Consider the following 17,619-nt stretch of genomic DNA (forward strand, 5'->3'; position numbering starts at 1 on the left):
TGGAGGCAGCTTGGTAGCTCAGCGGATAAAGGGAAAGGTTTGGAGTCAGCAAAACCTGTGTTCAAATCTAGTTTCTGACACATACTTGCTGTGTGACCCTGAGTAAGTCACATAATCTGTTTGCCTTAGTTTCTCCAAGTGTAAAATGGGAATAACAACAGCACCTACCTCTCAGGGTTTTGTGAAGATCAAATATAACACCCTTAGCACTGTGTGCTATATAGATGTTAGCTATTATTATTATTGGACTTAAAGTCGGGGAGACCTGAGTTCAATCCTGCTTCAATTTCTTCCTAAACAGGAGACCGGGGGAAGTCTCTTAACCTCTGCCGGCCTCCATTTTCTCATTTGCACAATAGCAATAATAATAGCACCTACTTACCAAGGTATCTGAGATAACGTAAAACTCAAAGCGAAATGTAAAGGCTAGTCTACGGGAAGCCTTCCCCTAAACCTTCTTAATTCCTATGCTGTTCCTGCATTAATTATTTACTATTCATCCCATATAGAGCTTACCTTGTATATACTTGTTTTCGTATTGTCACCCCAATTAGATAGTAAGCTCCTTGAGGGCAGGGACTGTCTTTGGCCCCTTTTTGTATGCCCAGCGCTTAGTACAGGGCCTGGCACGTAGTAGGCGCTTAACAGATGTTTACTGACTTGGGTAGGGGCCGATCATTCTCTTCTAAGGAAAACAACAAAGGGAGGCCTCCCGGCCCAGCTCGGAAGAGAGACCGCCGGCTGTGGGCAGGCCGAAGCTCGGGACAGATGAAAGTGCTGGAGCCGCCCGCGCTGCCGCCGGTTGAAGCCTGCGTGGCTCCTCAGTTCGGGCTTTCCTCTGCAACCGCCCGGCCCCTCGGGGAGGAAGCCGTAACCAGGACAACCGCGCTAGCACCCGGGAAACAAAGGAGGAAGCCGCAACTCGCCGGTTCCCCGAGCCATGCCGAAACCAAACCCGTTAACCAGGAGCCGCGGGAAGCAGCGGGGCATGCCGGGAAGTGAAGTTCTTCGAAAAGCCGGCCCTGAGGCCGGCCAACCCGAGAGAACCTTCTCTTCGACTCCTCCCACCTAGCTAAGAGCGTAGGAAAGTAGAGCGGGTCATACTGGGAAGTGAAGTTCTTAAAAAGGCTGGCCCTAGGCGGGCCAACCCGAGAGAACCATTTCTTCGACTACTCACGCCGATTACAAGCGGAGGAAGGCAGCGGGGCATGTCGGGAAGTGAAGTTCTCGAGCGAGCCAACCCGAGAGCACCATCTCTGACGTAGGGCCGTGGGTTTGACCAATCGTCGAGGGCGCCGGAAGGGCCGACTGCTCGAAGGCGCGGAGTTTGCCTCCCCTTCCCTCCCCCCCCACCCGGTTTAGGTCTTTACTAGGCCCTTCCGGAGGCGAGGGCGAATCTCGGGCCTCATGTAGTCGTTCCTGCACTTACTCAGCGCCGCCCTGCTGTGTGGCCTGCCCGCTTCTCGCCTTTAAACTTGATTCGCGGCCAGGTCTGCCGGGAGGCCGGCCAGCGAGCGCGATGCTCAAGTCCAAAACGTTCTTGAAGAAGACGCGGGCGGGCGGAGTGCTGAAGATAGTGCGGGAGCATTATCTGCGCGACGACATCGGTTGCGGGGCCTCAGGCTGCACCGAGTGCTGCGGGGCCCTGGAAGGGCCGGCCCTGGAGCCTCGGCCACGCGACCCCGAGAGCAGCCTCTGCCCACAGCCCCACTATCTCCTGCCCGACACCAACGTGTTACTCCACCAGGTGCCACCCGGGGCCGGGAAGGAGGCCTCAGCTGGCGAGGTCTCCTCCAAAGCGAGCCCACTTCTAGAGGCGGAGGGGGTGGGGGCTTGTGGGCTTGGGGAGCCCCGACTGAGACCTTGGGAGATCTGGGTTCGAGGCACCGCCCGGCCACCTGCTGCTTCTGGGACTGGGGGCGAGTTGTATACAACTTCGCAGAATTTAGAGCTGGACGAGTTTAAAAATGCAAAGCAGATTAAAGCTAGAGGTTTTAAAAGTTAAAATTTCAATAGAACATAAGTGTCATATGTTTCTTTACGGTAAAGATCTTAGGACCAAGGGACAGAATATGTTAGGTTTGAACTTTGTGGGGTGTATCGAAGATAAGCTCGATTTTCCTCTGGATGTTAGTTTCCCAATTTGTAAAATGAGGAAGATGGACCTTGAGGGCTCCTCCAGCTCTAAATCCTGTGATTCCTTGAGAATGACCTCCTTGGGCTTCTTTTTTGTTTGGGTTTTTTCCTCCCCTAATATTAAAGTTTATCATTTCTGAATTTTGAGTCATTCTGAGTTGGAGTTGTTTCTTAGCAGTTTTGTGATTTAGGAGAAGTCCTTTGATCCGAGCCTGTTTCTTTATCCTTGAAATATAGGCGTAGTAAAAGTTACATAGTAAAAGTAGTAAGCACTTCATTTGGTGGTTGTACTAGAATTTGCTCATGCGTAGGAAACATTATGTAAATGTAACTTATTGTTTTTATTTTAGTTATCCTATTAGTTTTAACTTACAATTGCTCCGAGGCCAGGGACTTAACGTGTAATCCCAGCAGCTGTGAGATTCTCTAAATGCTGAATATATGTTGATTGGGTTGATGATCTTCCCTAGCTGTAAGGGATCTGTGCAAAATTTAGAGATGAAAGTTCAAATGAAGTGGCCCCCTACTTTTGACTAGTTTTTATTGTCACTTAGATTCAATTTTCAGTAGTAAATGTATAACTTACAGAGTTAAGTTTGATGAGAAGGTAAATTGCAAAAGTAGAATATATTGGAAATAGGTATATTGCAAGAGCAGAACAAAGTTATGACAAATTTTAACACATTTTTCTTTTTTTAAGATTGATATACTTGAGGATCCAGTCATCAGAAATGTAATTGTGCTACAAACAGTTCTCCAGGAAGTAAGGAATCGGAGTGCACCAGTATATAAGAGAATCCGAGATGTGACTAGTGATCTTAGCAAGCATTTCTATACCTTCACTAATGAGCATCATAGGTAAGATAAATATCTATGTTGAAAGTGAAAAAAAAACAAAGGTGCTGGAATGGATGGGAATAGTAATTTGTAATTTTGCCAAAAATATAAGTAATTGGGGCAGCTAGATGGTGCGGTAAATAGAGCACTGACCCTGGAGTCAGAAGGACCTGACTTCAAATCCGGCCCCAGACACAAGATACTTACTAGCTGTGTGACCCTGGGCACGTCACTTAACCCCAATTGCCTCAACAACAACAAAAAAAAGATATGTGTGTGTGTATATATATATGTACATATATATGTGTGTATATACACACATGTATATATGTATATATGTACATATATGTGTGTATATACACACATGTATATATGTATATACACATATATACGCACATATATATGTAATTAAAATATTATTTTACTCCTAAGAATATCTTAGATTTCATCTGATCAGTTTTATATTTCAAAATGTTTTCACATACATCCTCACTTAATCTTCACAAGTACCTAATGAGATAGGTATCTTTTTCTCCAGATGAGAAATTTGAGGCACACATTAACTAATTTGCTTGAGGTTCAAAACTAGAACCAGGACCATCTGTCTTTAAGGAGTCTTCTGACGGATGCTCCTTTGGGTTCAAGTATATTTCTCCATGGCTGCATACAAGCTTCCAAAATTTCTCTGTAACTGACTTTAGAGCAATATTAATTGAATATTTGAAGAGTAGTTTTTCCAAGAATTCTGAGCAAAACCTTAGTTTGTAAAAATTGATAGGCAGTCTGTAAGAGATAGCAAAGGAAAGAATTTGAAAATACAAAGCAGATTAAGGCTATATGGATTTTAAAAATAAAAATTTTTATAGAATGTAAGTATCATGTTTCTTTGTAGTAAAGACTTTAAGACTAAGAAAGGGAATTTATTAGATTTGGACTTTTGTTATATGTTCAAAAAGTTATAATGATTTTTGATCTTGGAAAAAATGGCAGTGCTTTTAAAATTATACAAATAGAGTAGAATGAGGCCTTGGTTACTCATTTACATTATACTCTGTGTTAGTCACACTTATGTAAAAATGGTGTAGATGGAACATTGGCCTCAGAGTCAGAAAGACCTGGGTTCAAAACCTGTCTAAGCCATTTTCTGCCAGTGTGACCCTAGGCATCATTTAACCTTAGTCTGGGCCTTAGTCCTCATCTGTGAGAAGAGGAAATGGAAGGTCTCCTCCAGATCTAAATCTATGATGATATGAAGCTATAACCTTCCAATGGAAGACTAAAGCTGCTCTGTTTTTTTTCACCTGAACCACTCTTCCCAAATCTCTTCGTCATATCTATATTACATGTTCAATGCTGTTGTAGTAAAGAACACTGGCAAAACATTTTAAACCTTTGATTCCCTGTACTTATTGGAAGCCTTGAACTGCAATCTTATTTTCTTCAAATTATATGTGTTTTTTTCCATTGCAAACCTGATAAGATTTTGTTGGGAATAATACCATGTTAAGTAGAGAAGAAGGGTGGTAGAGTAGTTGGCTGAGCTGGATGAAGAGTCAGAAAGACTTGGGTTCAAGTGCCGCAATAGATGCCTTTTGGCCTTGTGATCTGGCCAAGTGCTTTCCCTTTTTCCCAGGTAGCTCTTTAAGACAACAAGCTGTGTATCTCCCCATTTGCCGTGTTAGGGACCACTAGGTGGCTTAAAACAGAAGCAAAAGAAAACAGGTGACCCTGGTGCCTGAAGGGCCTCCATAATTGTTTTGGGTAGTACCTAGTGCCTCAGTGACTAGAGGGCTGGGCCTGGAGTCAGGAAGACCTGAGTTCAAATTTGGCCTCAGACACTTACTAGTTGTGTGATCCTGGGCAAGTCACTTAATCTCTGTTTGCTTTAATCCACTGGAGAAGGAAATGGCAAACCACTCCAGTATCTTTGCCAAGAAAACCCTAACTGGGGTCACAAGGAGTTGAACATCACTTAAACGACTGAACAGCAACACCATTCAGAGCAAAGAGTTGTCTGTTAATAGTAATTCTCTGTCATTACTTCTGACAGTGGAGAAGAAAAGGAAAGAATGTCATTGGCTTTGTTTTTGGGTGTTTTTTGATTATTTTTGAGAGTTCAAATGGATAAAATTGAAAGAAAATAAATAGGAATATACAGATTAATTTGATCATTAGTATATATGTTAAAAGTACCATTATAGATTACCTTCCCTCTGTGTAGATTCCTGCTTTGGTACCTCCTCATGTCTTGGCTTCTTAAAAACCATTCTACTCAAGCCGACATTGGCATCTGAGAACATTACTAGCAAAGTGTAGAGAGGTTTCTTACTAGAAGGTTGTTCAGGTGATTTTTTTCCGCACAGCCACACATGAAGCCTCCTAAGGCATGACAGGGCTGCAGTCTGTCATTAGTGGAGTGAGTGCCCACAACAGTGAAATCACAAATCCTTGCAGTATTGAAGTCATTATTGCTCATAGATTATATGAAGGCATATATGAAATATAATTACATTTCTTTGTAGCTTTCATGGAGTATTGAGCATCATCTATCCATCAATCTGTATTTCCCTAAAATGATGACTTTGGTTCAATGCTTTTGCAAATTTATTCTGTACCATTTAAATGCTTTAAGATCCTTTAGGAATAGGAAATACTGTACCAAGTTATTATTTCGGGATAACTGAACTTTTTTTTGTTCTTTTTAAAAAATTTTATTTTAGTTTTTGGCTTTAAATGAAAAATTACTTACCTTAAGGGATTCATAAAAAATGTAATGTGGCTATCCACTAATTTCCAGTAGTGTTAAACTCTGTTCTCACCTCTGAAAGTATGGTATTTTAAGAATCAGACATCTGCCACCATAAATGCTTAGTAATGTCCTTTATAGCTTCACTTAATTGAGTACAATTTAAATATGTTGAGTGTAGTTTAAATGTCCTTACATTTTAAACGTATAAATTGTTTTCATAGATGGCATCAATTCTGTAAATAAATTGCTTTCTGAAATTCAGTTCTTAACAGCCTAAGTTGTGATAGGCACTGTGCTATGTGCTGGAGTAAAGACTCAATAAAATCTCTTACGACATCTGTGCCCTTGTGGAACTTACAGTCTAAGAGAATATGTGACACATATGGAAACAGTATCAAAGAATAGTGCAAACCCAAGTGTTTTTGGTCCAAGTAGAAAATGATCATTGCAAAAGGAGGGTTAGGAGTAGACTTCATTGATGAGATGACATTGATCTGGATCTTCAAAAATATAATTGTAACTGGTAGAAATGGGAGAGAGACATTTTAGGTACGGGGAAATTATATGTTTAGTGTTTTCCCTGTTACCTTTGAATAGCTATTTGGGTATTGTTATGCTCTAATTGATGTGCTTTCAGTTGTCACATTAATTAGATTATGTTTTTTCTTTTCTAGTTAAGTATATTTGTTTTAATGTTTGTATTAAAGATTCAGTAGAATTGACTCTTTCCTGACTTTTCTGGTCTTTCTTAAGGACTAAATTGGAAGAGTATTGTAAGAAAAGGTATTTGCCACTGATCCAAATTGATCTAGTTGGTTTTTAAACATTTAGTGACATGAGCTTTAAAAGCTCACAAAACTTTGTCACCAGAGTAGAGATACTTGATTAGTTCATTTATGTGCTGCTTTCAGGCTTTTGCTTTGTCTTTCTTATCTAGAGACACATATGTAGAACAAGAACAAGGGGAAAATGCTAATGATCGCAATGATAGAGCAATCCGAGTGGCAGCAAAATGGTACAATGAACACATGAAGAAAATTACAGCAGATGAGAATTATCCTCAAGTTATCTTCATAACAAATGATATAAAAAATAAAGAGAAGGCAATAGAAGAGGGGATCCCAGCTTATACATGTAAGCCAAATTATTTATTCTGTTTACTAATACTTTTCAGATGTAAATAAAGTCATTCCTAGCCAGTTCTGTGACATGTTATGAAGTCATTAGTGTGGTCACTGTGTACTTTTTTATATTATCAAAAATCTTTAAGCTGAGGAGCTTGTGAAAGATAGTAGCATGTATTTTTTCCTTCACCCTATTTCCTCATATTGGCAGCTACCCCTTCTTAACAGAGACTTAAGGCCCAGAGGAAACTTAAACCATTGCTCATAGACTTGGATAAGTAAAATTACCCTCTACATATACTTGTCTACTTATTTTTTAATGTTCTTATCTGAAAAAAATTTATTTTTCAGGTGAAGAATACATAAAAAGCTTAACCGCAAATCCTGAACTTGTAGATCGTCTTGCTTGTCTATCTGATGAAGGGGTATGGTTTGTGCTTGTGGTTTTTTTTCCTTTTTTTTTAAAGATTTTTTAAAAAGTAAGGATATTGATTGAAACATGCAATTTGACAACTTTGGGATATGAAGCCTAAATTATGAAGTTTAAAAGTATAATTACTGATAAGTAAGAGACACTAAGAGTTCTGTTGGAAATAATTACTAATGTTATATTAAACTTTCCAATATGACTGCCACAAAAAGTTAGAATCTGAGTTCTCAGAATTCACAGTACTCCTTTCTGTTTCAGGTAGAGGCTGATGCCTAGCTCTTTTGTGAATCCTGTTTCCTTTTTGTCCTAGTTTGTCAGGGAGATCAGGGATGAATAGGCTCTTAGAGGAATAGGTAAAATACCATTGTGGTAAAACTTCTTATATGTCTCAGTAATGTTTTATTTATTCTTGTATAAAAGCTAATTAATTTTACTCATATCTCTGTTTATCGAAATTGGAGCTAAGATGTTTATTTGTTCTGTTATCTCCTGCAGTTAAATCAGTTAAGTGCCAGCTATGTATAAGCATACCCAGAAGCCCCACAATGCACAGTCTAGTTGGGGAAACAAAGTATAAACATAAGTTTGTGAAAAGTTAAATAATCAAAATGTTTAATTCACCACACATACAGCATTGTGCTAGGTACTGAATGAAGACATAAATACAGGGATTTTGATAGTACAATTGTGGAGGGGTATAGAAATGTGCAAATAGATAATGGTACATGATAAATACAAGAGAGGTGATTATCAAAGTCCTGTTTGACATCTGACGACAGGAATGTCATTGCTAACCAGTGAGATCGGGGAAGACTTCCAGGGGGAGATGGCATTTAATTTTGGCTTTAAAGAAAAGGTAGAAATTCAAAAGAGTAGGGGTAGGGGGGACAATCCAAGAATAGGGAATAGAACAAAGACTGAGGTGACAGAGATTGCAGCAAGTACAGGAGATAAAAAGTAGGCCAGTTTGACTAGAATACAGAGAAGAGTGCTTTTGGATGGGATTGGAAAAAGGCTGTGGGGAATCTTAAATACCTGGTAGGAGATTTTAAACTTTCCTCAGTAGAAAGTAGGGAACTATTCCGTTTCGAATAGTTTTTTTAAAAATTAACGAGTTAATTAATTTTTAGTTTTCAACATTCACTTTTATAAGATTTTGAGTTCTAAATTTTCCTCCCTTCCCAAGATGGCATGCAATCTGATATAGGCTGTACATCATATTGAACATATTTCCACATTAGTTGTGTTGTGAAAGAAGAATCAGGCCAAAAGGGAAAAACCAAGAGAAAGAAAAAAAAAGATAAACTATTATGCTTCGATCTGCATTCAGACTCCATAGTTCTTTCTCTGGATATAGATAATATTTTCCATCATGAGTCTTTTGGAATTGTCTTAGATAATTGCATTGCTCAGAAGAACTAAGTCTAACAAAGTTGGTCATTGCACAGTGTTGCTGTTCCTGTGTACAGTGTTCTGGTTCTGCTCACTTCAGTCAGCATCAGTTAATGCAAGTCTTTCCAGGTTTTTCTGAAGTCCGCCTGCTCTCCATTTCTTATGGAACAGTAGTATTCCATTACATTTATATACCACAACTTGTTTAGCCATTTCCCAATTGATGGACATCCACTCAATTTCCATCAAGTAGTTTTTAAGAGCATAAAGTGAGGAAAGAGTCATGGTGAGAAGATCTTAAAGGAGATTGTTGTAGTATTCCAAGAGAGTGGACCATAGGATATCCAAAGTGTGAATAGAGAGCAAGTGATTTTGCAGGGATATGATAGGGAAGACTTGGTAACTTGTGTTTCCTTCTCACCTTATATTGACAGATAAAACCACAACTTCTAACCTTGGGAAGTTGAGCTTCCCAAGTGAGGGCGCCCTTGACCAATGGTGAACTGAGGAGGAGAAGCAAGCTTTAGGGAAAAGATAAGCCACAATAAAAACTGTCACAATATAGTATGTGATTGTCATTTACATAGGTGATAAGTAGCTAAGTGACAAAATGACTAGAGTCCTGGATCTGAAGACTTAAGTCTAAACTTAGCCTCAGGCACTTAACTGGCCCTGTGACCCCTGGGCAAGTCATTTTAACTTTCATCTGCCACACCTTCCTCACCTATAAGATGGTACCTACATGCCAGATAATGTTTGTAAAGTGTTTTGCAAACTTTATAGTTTGCATATAAATGCCAGCTATTATAGATCACTTTAATCTTATTCATGGAAATCTTTATGTAGAACTAGGGTTATTATGTTAAGAGACACTGCTTAACCCATTTGACTAGATCAGAATATTTGTATAGGGCAATAATATAACTGAAAAGAAAGCTTGGAACCGGTTTGTGAAGGTGCTTGAGTAGAGAGGCTGTACAATACAGCAAACTATAGGACACTGGACTTGAAGTAAAGAAAATTTGAGTTCAAATCCTACCTCAGGCACTTATTAGCAAGTTACTTATTCTCTTCTGCCTCAGTTTCCTGATCTATAAAGTGAAAGGATCTAAAATCTCTTCCAGGGTAATCTGTGATCCTGTAGCTAAGTAGTTACAACTTTATCATTTAAAGTGATCAAAAACTTATGAATTTAAGAGTGACGGTGTTTGAAAAGATGAATGTGGTAAAAGTATATAGATTAAATTGAAGGAGAAACTGAAGCCAGAGTGGTTGGGTGGTATAATGAGTCTTCTTTGTTATCCCCACCATTCATCTTGAAGGTCTAAATATGTTCTCATAGAAGTTTTAAAATGAAGTTTAAAAATGAAAAAAGGATGAAGTCTTTAGTCACGGGAATGAAAAGGAAAAGATGAATTTTAGGAATGTTGTGAAGAAGGAATTAATATGATTTGGTAACTCAGTGACATAATATGAGAGCAAAGGAGAAGAGAAAAAACAAAGATAACTCCAAGGTTCAATCCTTGGTTACTAGGGATATGATGCTGTAATTGACAGAAATGGGAAAAGACATAATAGGGAAATAGTTTTGTGGAAGGGAGGGAATGAGGAATTTGAATTTAGAATAATGGAATTTTTAGAGTTAGGAGGAATTAGATATCAGTCTTATCTATCCCATGACTTAACTGATGAGGAAATCAGGATATAGGAAAGTTGTGACTTGCTCAAGATCACAAAAATGGTGATGAAGCTGGGATAAAAGCCAGGTCTCTTGATTCCTCAGATCAGTATTCCTTTTATTCTTGAGTTTAAGAGGCAACAGGACAGCCAAATAGAAGTGGCGAGAGGATTGGTGGAAATGTGACACTGGGAGAGAGGTCAAAATATCATCTATTTGTTTCTGTTATGCTGGTGGACATTTATTATACCATATCTGGGAGTTTCCTTTATTTTAATTCCTTTTTTTCTTAATGCCAACATATTGAGCAAAAAGTGACCCTCCCTTCGTATTTATTTTAGTGTTTTTAACATACAAAATTTCATTGTTATTTAAATAAACATTAAATGTACATCTAATTTTTAAGTTGGAAAGAATTTTCTGTGACTTACTATTAAAAACAGGTTTGAGTGCATTATTACTAATTTCATTCTCTTGGTTTATTTCACAGAATGAAATAGAAAGCCGGAAAGTAATATTTCCAGAGCATCTTCCCCTAAGTAAGTTACAGCAAGGCATAAAATCTGGTGTATACCTTCAAGGAACATTCAGAGCAAGTAGAGAGAATTATCTGGAAGCCACAGTATGGGTTCATGGAGATGATGACGAGAACAGAGAGGCAAGTTTGGAATGATATGAACTACATTACTTTTAATCTTGCCTCATGCATGCAACATGTATTTAACATGTTTTAGTGAGATGATTTGGATTTGCCCATATCCCTTTCATTTTGTCATTTTGGGGAAAGTTATCAAGGCCTTGGGTACCAATATTTTCATTTCCTTTGTTTGACTATTTTGAGCTTACTTTGACCAAACTTACTATCTATTTTGCTTACTGTTCATATAACAAAAATAATAATAATAACAAAATTTGTGTAGTTCTTAATAATAATGGGAAAACTAGGTGGCATAGTGGATAGAGTGCTGTTCCTGGAATCAGGAAGACTCATCTTTGTGAGTTCAGATCCAGCCTCAGACAGTTACTTAGCTGTGTGACCCTGGACAGGTCACTTAGCCCTGTTTGCCTCAATTTCTCATCTATAAAATGAGCTGGAGAAGGAAATGACAAACTTCAGTATCTTTGCCAAGAAAACCTCAAATGGTCATGAAGAGTTGGACACAACTGAAACAACTGAACAACAACAAAGGACAATAATAATAATAACATTCTATAGCACTTATTATGTACCAGAAACTGCAGTAAATATCATTACTATCTCATTTAGTCCTCACAATGATCCTGGGAAGTAGGTGCTATTATTAACCCCATTTTACAGATGAGGAAACTGAGGCAAGCAGAAGATAAGTGACTTGCCCAGGGTAAGACAGCTAGTAAGTATCTGTGGACAGATTTGAACTCTTGATCTTAGTGACACTAGGTCCAGTGCTTTATCCACTCATTTACCCATTCTACCCATTGTAGTAGGTGCTTTTATTATCATTTTATGGGTGAAGAAACTGAGGCTGAGGGGTTAAGTGACCTTCCTGGAGTCATAGAGCTAGTAAGTGTCTCAGGAAAGACTTGAACTTCAAGACTTAAGTCCAACATTCTATTCAATATGCTAATTATCCTTTATAACAACTCATCTTGCATATGAGTGCTATTTAAACAGGTTTCCCCAGTTTATATGGCAGAGGCTGCTCTCTCTACCTTTGCTTTGTTTTGTTGTTATCTGAGAAAATATAAAATAGTCTGTCTTTTCATTTTTAAAATAAACAGGGAACATTCAATAAATACAGTAATGATAAAAACTAACATTTTGCTCAATATAATTTTTGAGAATACTCATATCATGGCTAATCATTGGAGATATGTGAAGGGGCATTGCGAACAGAGATAGAGCGTGCAGTGCACACCTATTAGTACAGGTTATATTTGGACATGTTTTCGTTGAGCAATGGATCGTTTCTCTGTCTTTCTTCTACTCTTTGTATACAGATCATCCTCCAAGGACTTAGAAACTTGAACAGAGCTGTTCATGAGGACATAGTAGCTGTGGAGCTTTTGCCCAAAAGTCAGTGGGTAGCACCATCGTCTGTGGTCCTACAAGATGAAGGTCAAAATGGTGATGATGTTGAAGATGAAGAAGAGAAAGAAAACACTGTATGAAATTGAACAGGTTTTCACACTCAGTTTTATTTCTTTTTATGACCAGTTAAGAAAAACATAGTGTTTTAAAAATTAAAATTTTAAACTTTGTTACTTTTGTAATATGCCATTTTTTTCTCTGAAATATCCTTCTAAATCACTGAGATCATGAGCAGATTTGAATATATGTTTTATACTATTTTTAAAAGAAAGCAAATATGAAATCTATCCTTTTTTGAGTAAAACAGCCTAAATACATATAAATCACAGAAATATATTGTCTTAATAGCATTTGGGGTTATTTTGGTCATTTACCACACAAAATTAATTTAGATACAAAGAGACTATTGATATCAAAATTTGAAATGCATGAATTTAAAGTTAATTAGGTAGAGGCATGTATAGTGAAAAGAAATCAGGATTTTTAATCATAGGACTTGCATTTGAATCTGAGCTGTGGTGTTTTTTTGGGTTTTTTTTTTTTTTTTTTTTTTTGGGCTAGGCAATGGGGTTAAGTGACTTACCCGGGGTCACACAGCTAGTGTTATGTCTCTGAGGCCAGATTTGAGCTCAAGTCCTCCTGAATTCACAGCCTGTGCTCTATCCACTGTACCACCTAGCTACCCCTGAGCTGTGTTCTTGTATGACACTGAATAAATCATCTGTAAAGTCTGAACACTTTACTCATCTATAAAGTAAAAGGGTGGGACTAGATCATCTCTAATATTACTTCTAGGTATTGATCTTATGTTTCTATTAATTGACATCTAGGTAAATCCAGTTTTTAAAATTACTTGTAAAAAAAAAGTACAATAGTACTATAATTTATGGTTTATTCTCTTTTATCCAAAATTTCCCTTTACATAAAAGTATAACCCTCTGGATCTTTTATTGGATATTTCCCAAATTTTCTCCATTGTCTTTTTCTGTATATTTTTAATGAAACCCAATATGAGAAAGGATAGTTTCAAATATTTATCATCATCAAGGACACAGAATTAAGAATGTATGTCGTAAACATTTTGATTTTTTTTTTCTATTTCATTTTTGTGAGTCTTGGAATATCTTATTCCAAGTAGAATTTGTAGTGGTGCTATATTTTTTCCCCATCTGAATGATATACTCTGGAATTTTACTTTAATTTTGTTCTTAGAATATGTATAAATTTTGGTTTTCATAGAGTCCTTATCAAACGTTTTGACATTGAGCCATAGAATTTTAGAACTAGAGGAAACTTAGAGCTCATCTGGTACAACAGCCTCATTTTACAGGTGGAGAAACTGAAGTCCAGAGTGATTAAATGACTTGCTCATATTAACAGAGCTAATTTCTAGTTCCAGTTGCTGGATAGAATCCCAGACTTTTCACTGTACTACATTCTTCTTTTTCTATCTGAGTCTTATAATGAAAGTCCATGATAGTAGGAATTTTTTTCTGGTAACAGATGATATTTATTACTGACTTGTTTTTCTAAGTTGTAGGTGAGAATCATGACAAGATTCGCAAAAAAAGTCTAGTTACAGATCCTGTTTCACCTGTAAGACTACATAGCCCACACAGTGTCTTATTAAGGTAGAAAAGGTCATCTTTTCCAATCAGTAAGCAATAATTCATTAAGCCTTACTATGCGCCGTATCTGTGGTAGGTGCTGGAGTTGCAAAGGCAAAAGTTGAAATAGATCTTTCCGATTACATTCTTCTGAGGGATACAATATATAATTGGGATATAATAATAAATTTAATATAAGGTGTTAGTACTAACATCTCAGGAGATTAAGAAAAATCTCATGTAGGTAGTTCTCGATCTGAGCTTTGAAGGAAACTAGGGCTTCTAAGAAGTGATATTAAGGAGGAGTGAATTGTAGGCATGGGATATAACCCATGTAAAGCCAGAGATGGGAGATGCAGTGTTCATCATGAAGAGTAGCAGGAATACCAGTTGAGCGTGAACAATGATAAAGTATAATGAGGTATAACAAGGCTGCAAAAGTTTGTTGGAGCCGGGCTCTAGAAGGTTTTGAGTGTTTTTAAACAAATTTGTATTTGACCCTAGAGAAAATAAGGTCAAACTAGAATTCATATGGCATCTGGTTTTTAGGTATTTAGTTACAGTTTTGTTGGTTTCACATATACTGCTTCCTTGTGGATGAAACTACTTTGAAAGTTTGGTCACACTGTTTCAAAGAATTTTAGAGTTAATACAGTTTATTATGATGTCATAATTTAGGGCTTGAATGTTGCAGTATCTGTTTACATATGCTCCTGAAAAACTCATCATTTGTTTTGTTAATGGGAAAATGGCTAAACACTTGGTTCTATTTTTATTTTTAAATTGCAGCTGAAGACTGCTGTAAATGAGAAAATGTTAAGACCTTCAGGAAGAGTGATAGGAATAATAAAGCGGAACTGGAGGCCATTTTGTGGCATGCTTTCCAAGTCTGATATCAAGGAAGTAAGTGAAAACATTCTCCTTATGTAATATTTAAAATGCCTACATGAACTTAATTCAACAACCATTTATTAAATGCCTACTGTGTACAGAATACTATGCTAGATGCAAGGGGACATATAACATTTAGATAAGACATGGTCCTGGCTTTCATGGATCAGTTACAGGTTAGTAACTGGATAAGGCATAAACATAGCCCATACACAGTATTCCATGATAATTGCTTTTTTAAAAGTTGCACACTGCAGTATTATATGAATTATGAGGGAGAAAAGTCCAAACTGAGTTGAACCAGGTAAGGATTTATAGGAAAACTGGCATTTGAGTTGGAATTTAAAGGAGGGTGGGGACCCAATGGAATATATTCATGTAAAAAGGATTTTACACATTTTTTAATGTACTGCAATCTCAAAAATGAGGTCGGTGTGACATGGCAACTGAAAAAGCGAATGCTGTTCTAAACATAGTACCCAGATTGAGGAAGGTGATAATTCTTCTCTACTTTATAAACTGTGCATAAAATTTTGTATTCATTAATTGCTACTGCAAAATTTGGAGGACATTTAAAAAGCTGCTTCTCACTCTGCTGGTGCAGAGTCTGGAGACCATTCCATACAAGGTCAAGTCAAGGAATGTGAAGTACCTTCTGAGACAATAAAGACTTGGGGAGAACAGACAGACAGCCCTTCAAGTGCTGCCATATGAAAGAGGGATTCAAGTCTGTTCAGTTTGGCATCAATTGATAGAATTGTCCTTTGAATAATGAAAGTTTCAGGGGCAGCAAGGTGACACAGTGGATAGAGCACGGGCCCTGAAGTCAGGAGGACCTAAGTTCAAATCTGACCTCAGACCAAACACTTGACACTTATTAGCTGTGTGACCCTGGGCAAGTCACTTAACCCCAATTGCCTAAAAAAATAATAATAATAATAATAATAAAAAACATGAATAATGAAAGTTTCAGAAGTGTAGATCTTCATTAATTGTGAGGAAAAATTTCCTGAGACTTAGAGTTGTCAAGTGAGCATTTATTAAGTGGTCTGCTGTGTACCAATTAGTGTGCATAAGTACTGAAAATAGAAAGGCAAAGAAGAGTCCCTGCCCTCTAGGACCTCACAGTCTAATGGAGGAGACAAGCAGACATGTACAAACAAACTATGAACAGGATAAATAGCAAATAATTAACTGAGAGAAGACTCTAGGATAAAGAGGGATTGGGAAAGGCTTTCTGTAGAATATGGAATTTTAGCTGGGATTTGAAGTAAACTAGGAGGCAGATGAGGAGGGGAGGTCATTCTAAGCATTGGGGAAAGCCAGAGATAATGCCTGGAGCCAAGAGATGAAGTATATGATTCATGGGACAGTCAGGAGGCCAGTGTGACTAGACCAAAGAGTATGTGTCAGGGAGTAGGGTGTAGGAAGACTCGAAAGGTGGGGGAGGCTAGGTTATGAAGGACTTTGAATGCCAGACAGAGAATATTGCATTAACTTGGAGGTGGTAGGAAACCACTGGAGTTTATTGACTATGAGGGTGACATGGTTGGACCAATACCTTAGGAAAGTAATTTTTTTGGCTGAATGGAGCGTGAACTGGGGTGGGAAGAGACTCGAGGTGGAAAGACAGAAGGCCATGGCAGTAATGAGAATCGTGAGAGAAAGAGAGAAGAAGGGCTATTTGAGAAACATCATGGAGATGAAATTAATAGGTCTTGGCAAAAGATTGGATATGAAGGGTGAGAAATGGGGAGGAGCCAAAGATGATACCTAGGTTTCAGGCCTGGGTACCTGGGAGCATAGTGGTGCTCTAGAAAGTAACAGGGAAGTGTGGAAGGGAATAGGGCTTAGGGGAAAAGATACCGAATTCATATTTGGACAACTTGAGTTTTAAGATGTCTATTGGACATCCATTTCAAGATGTCTAAAAGGCAGTTTCAAAATGCAAAACTGGAGGTCAGCATAGAAGTCACAGCTGGATAGGTAGAATTGAGAATCCTCAGCATAGAGATAGTAATTAAACCCATGGAAATTGGTGAAGTCAGTAAGTGAAGTGTAGTATTATGGAGAAGAGAAGAAGCCCCAGGACAGAGCCCTGTGGGGCACCCACAATTAGTGGGCGTAACCTGGATGAGGATCCAGTAAAGGAGACTTGAGGAGTAGTCAGGTAGATAAAAGGAGATCCAGGAGAGAGTGATGTCCCACACACCTGGAGAGAAGGAGTATTACGGAGAAGAGGATGATGGACAACATCAGTAGCTGCAGAGAAATAAAGAAGTATGGGGATTAAGAAAAGGCCATTGGATTTGGGAATTAGAAGATCATTGGTAACTTTAGAGAAGGCAGTTTCTGTTGATTAAGGAGATCAGAAGCGAGACTGCAGAGACTTAAGAAGAGAGCAGGAGCAAAGGAAGTGGAAGCATCTATTGTAAATGGTTTTCTCAAGCAGTTTAGCCACAAAAGATAGAAGAGATATAGGATGATAGTTAGTGGGGATGGAAGGATCAAGTGAAGGTTTTTTGGATGAGGTAACCATGCCCGTGCATGGTTATAGGCAGTAGAAAAGGAGCCAGTAGACAGGGAGAGATCGAACATAAATGAGGAGTGGGAATGATAGAGGAGGCAGTCTGCTGGGGAAGAAGGTATGAGATGAGATTGTTTGTGCAGATAGAGGGGTTTGTCTTTGCAAGTATTTGGACCA

General features: G+C 38.1%; 2 protein-coding genes across 3 annotated transcripts in view; one reads left to right on the forward strand and one right to left on the reverse strand.

The window, feature by feature from the left end:
• The window catches only part of PIBF1 (progesterone immunomodulatory binding factor 1), a 298,482-nt gene extending 297,701 nt beyond the window's left edge, over positions 1-781 (reverse strand). The window contains exon 1 of one of the 2 annotated variants that reach the window (XM_027844511.1): positions 517-781. The gene's annotated coding sequence lies outside the window, so the exon portion shown is untranslated. The remainder of the gene's footprint in view (positions 1-516) is intronic. The other variant, XM_027844510.1, reaches the window with a different exon arrangement.
• Positions 782-1,355: 574 nt separating this feature from the next.
• Positions 1,356-17,619, forward strand: part of DIS3 (DIS3 homolog, exosome endoribonuclease and 3'-5' exoribonuclease) — a 40,392-nt gene continuing 24,128 nt past the window's right edge. The window contains exons 1-7 of the mRNA XM_027844524.1: positions 1,356-1,747; positions 2,837-2,994; positions 6,660-6,856; positions 7,198-7,271; positions 10,837-11,004; positions 12,327-12,491; positions 14,814-14,927. Of these exons, the coding sequence (XP_027700325.1) occupies positions 1,520-1,747; positions 2,837-2,994; positions 6,660-6,856; positions 7,198-7,271; positions 10,837-11,004; positions 12,327-12,491; positions 14,814-14,927 (1,104 nt within the window). The 5' untranslated portion in view covers positions 1,356-1,519. The remainder of the gene's footprint in view (positions 1,748-2,836; positions 2,995-6,659; positions 6,857-7,197; positions 7,272-10,836; positions 11,005-12,326; positions 12,492-14,813; positions 14,928-17,619) is intronic.

The sequence above is a fragment of the Vombatus ursinus genome, unplaced genomic scaffold, assembly GCF_900497805.2.
Source record: "Vombatus ursinus unplaced genomic scaffold, bare-nosed wombat genome assembly UNPS02014942.1, whole genome shotgun sequence".
In the NCBI taxonomy this organism is placed as follows: Eukaryota; Metazoa; Chordata; class Mammalia; order Diprotodontia; family Vombatidae; genus Vombatus; species Vombatus ursinus.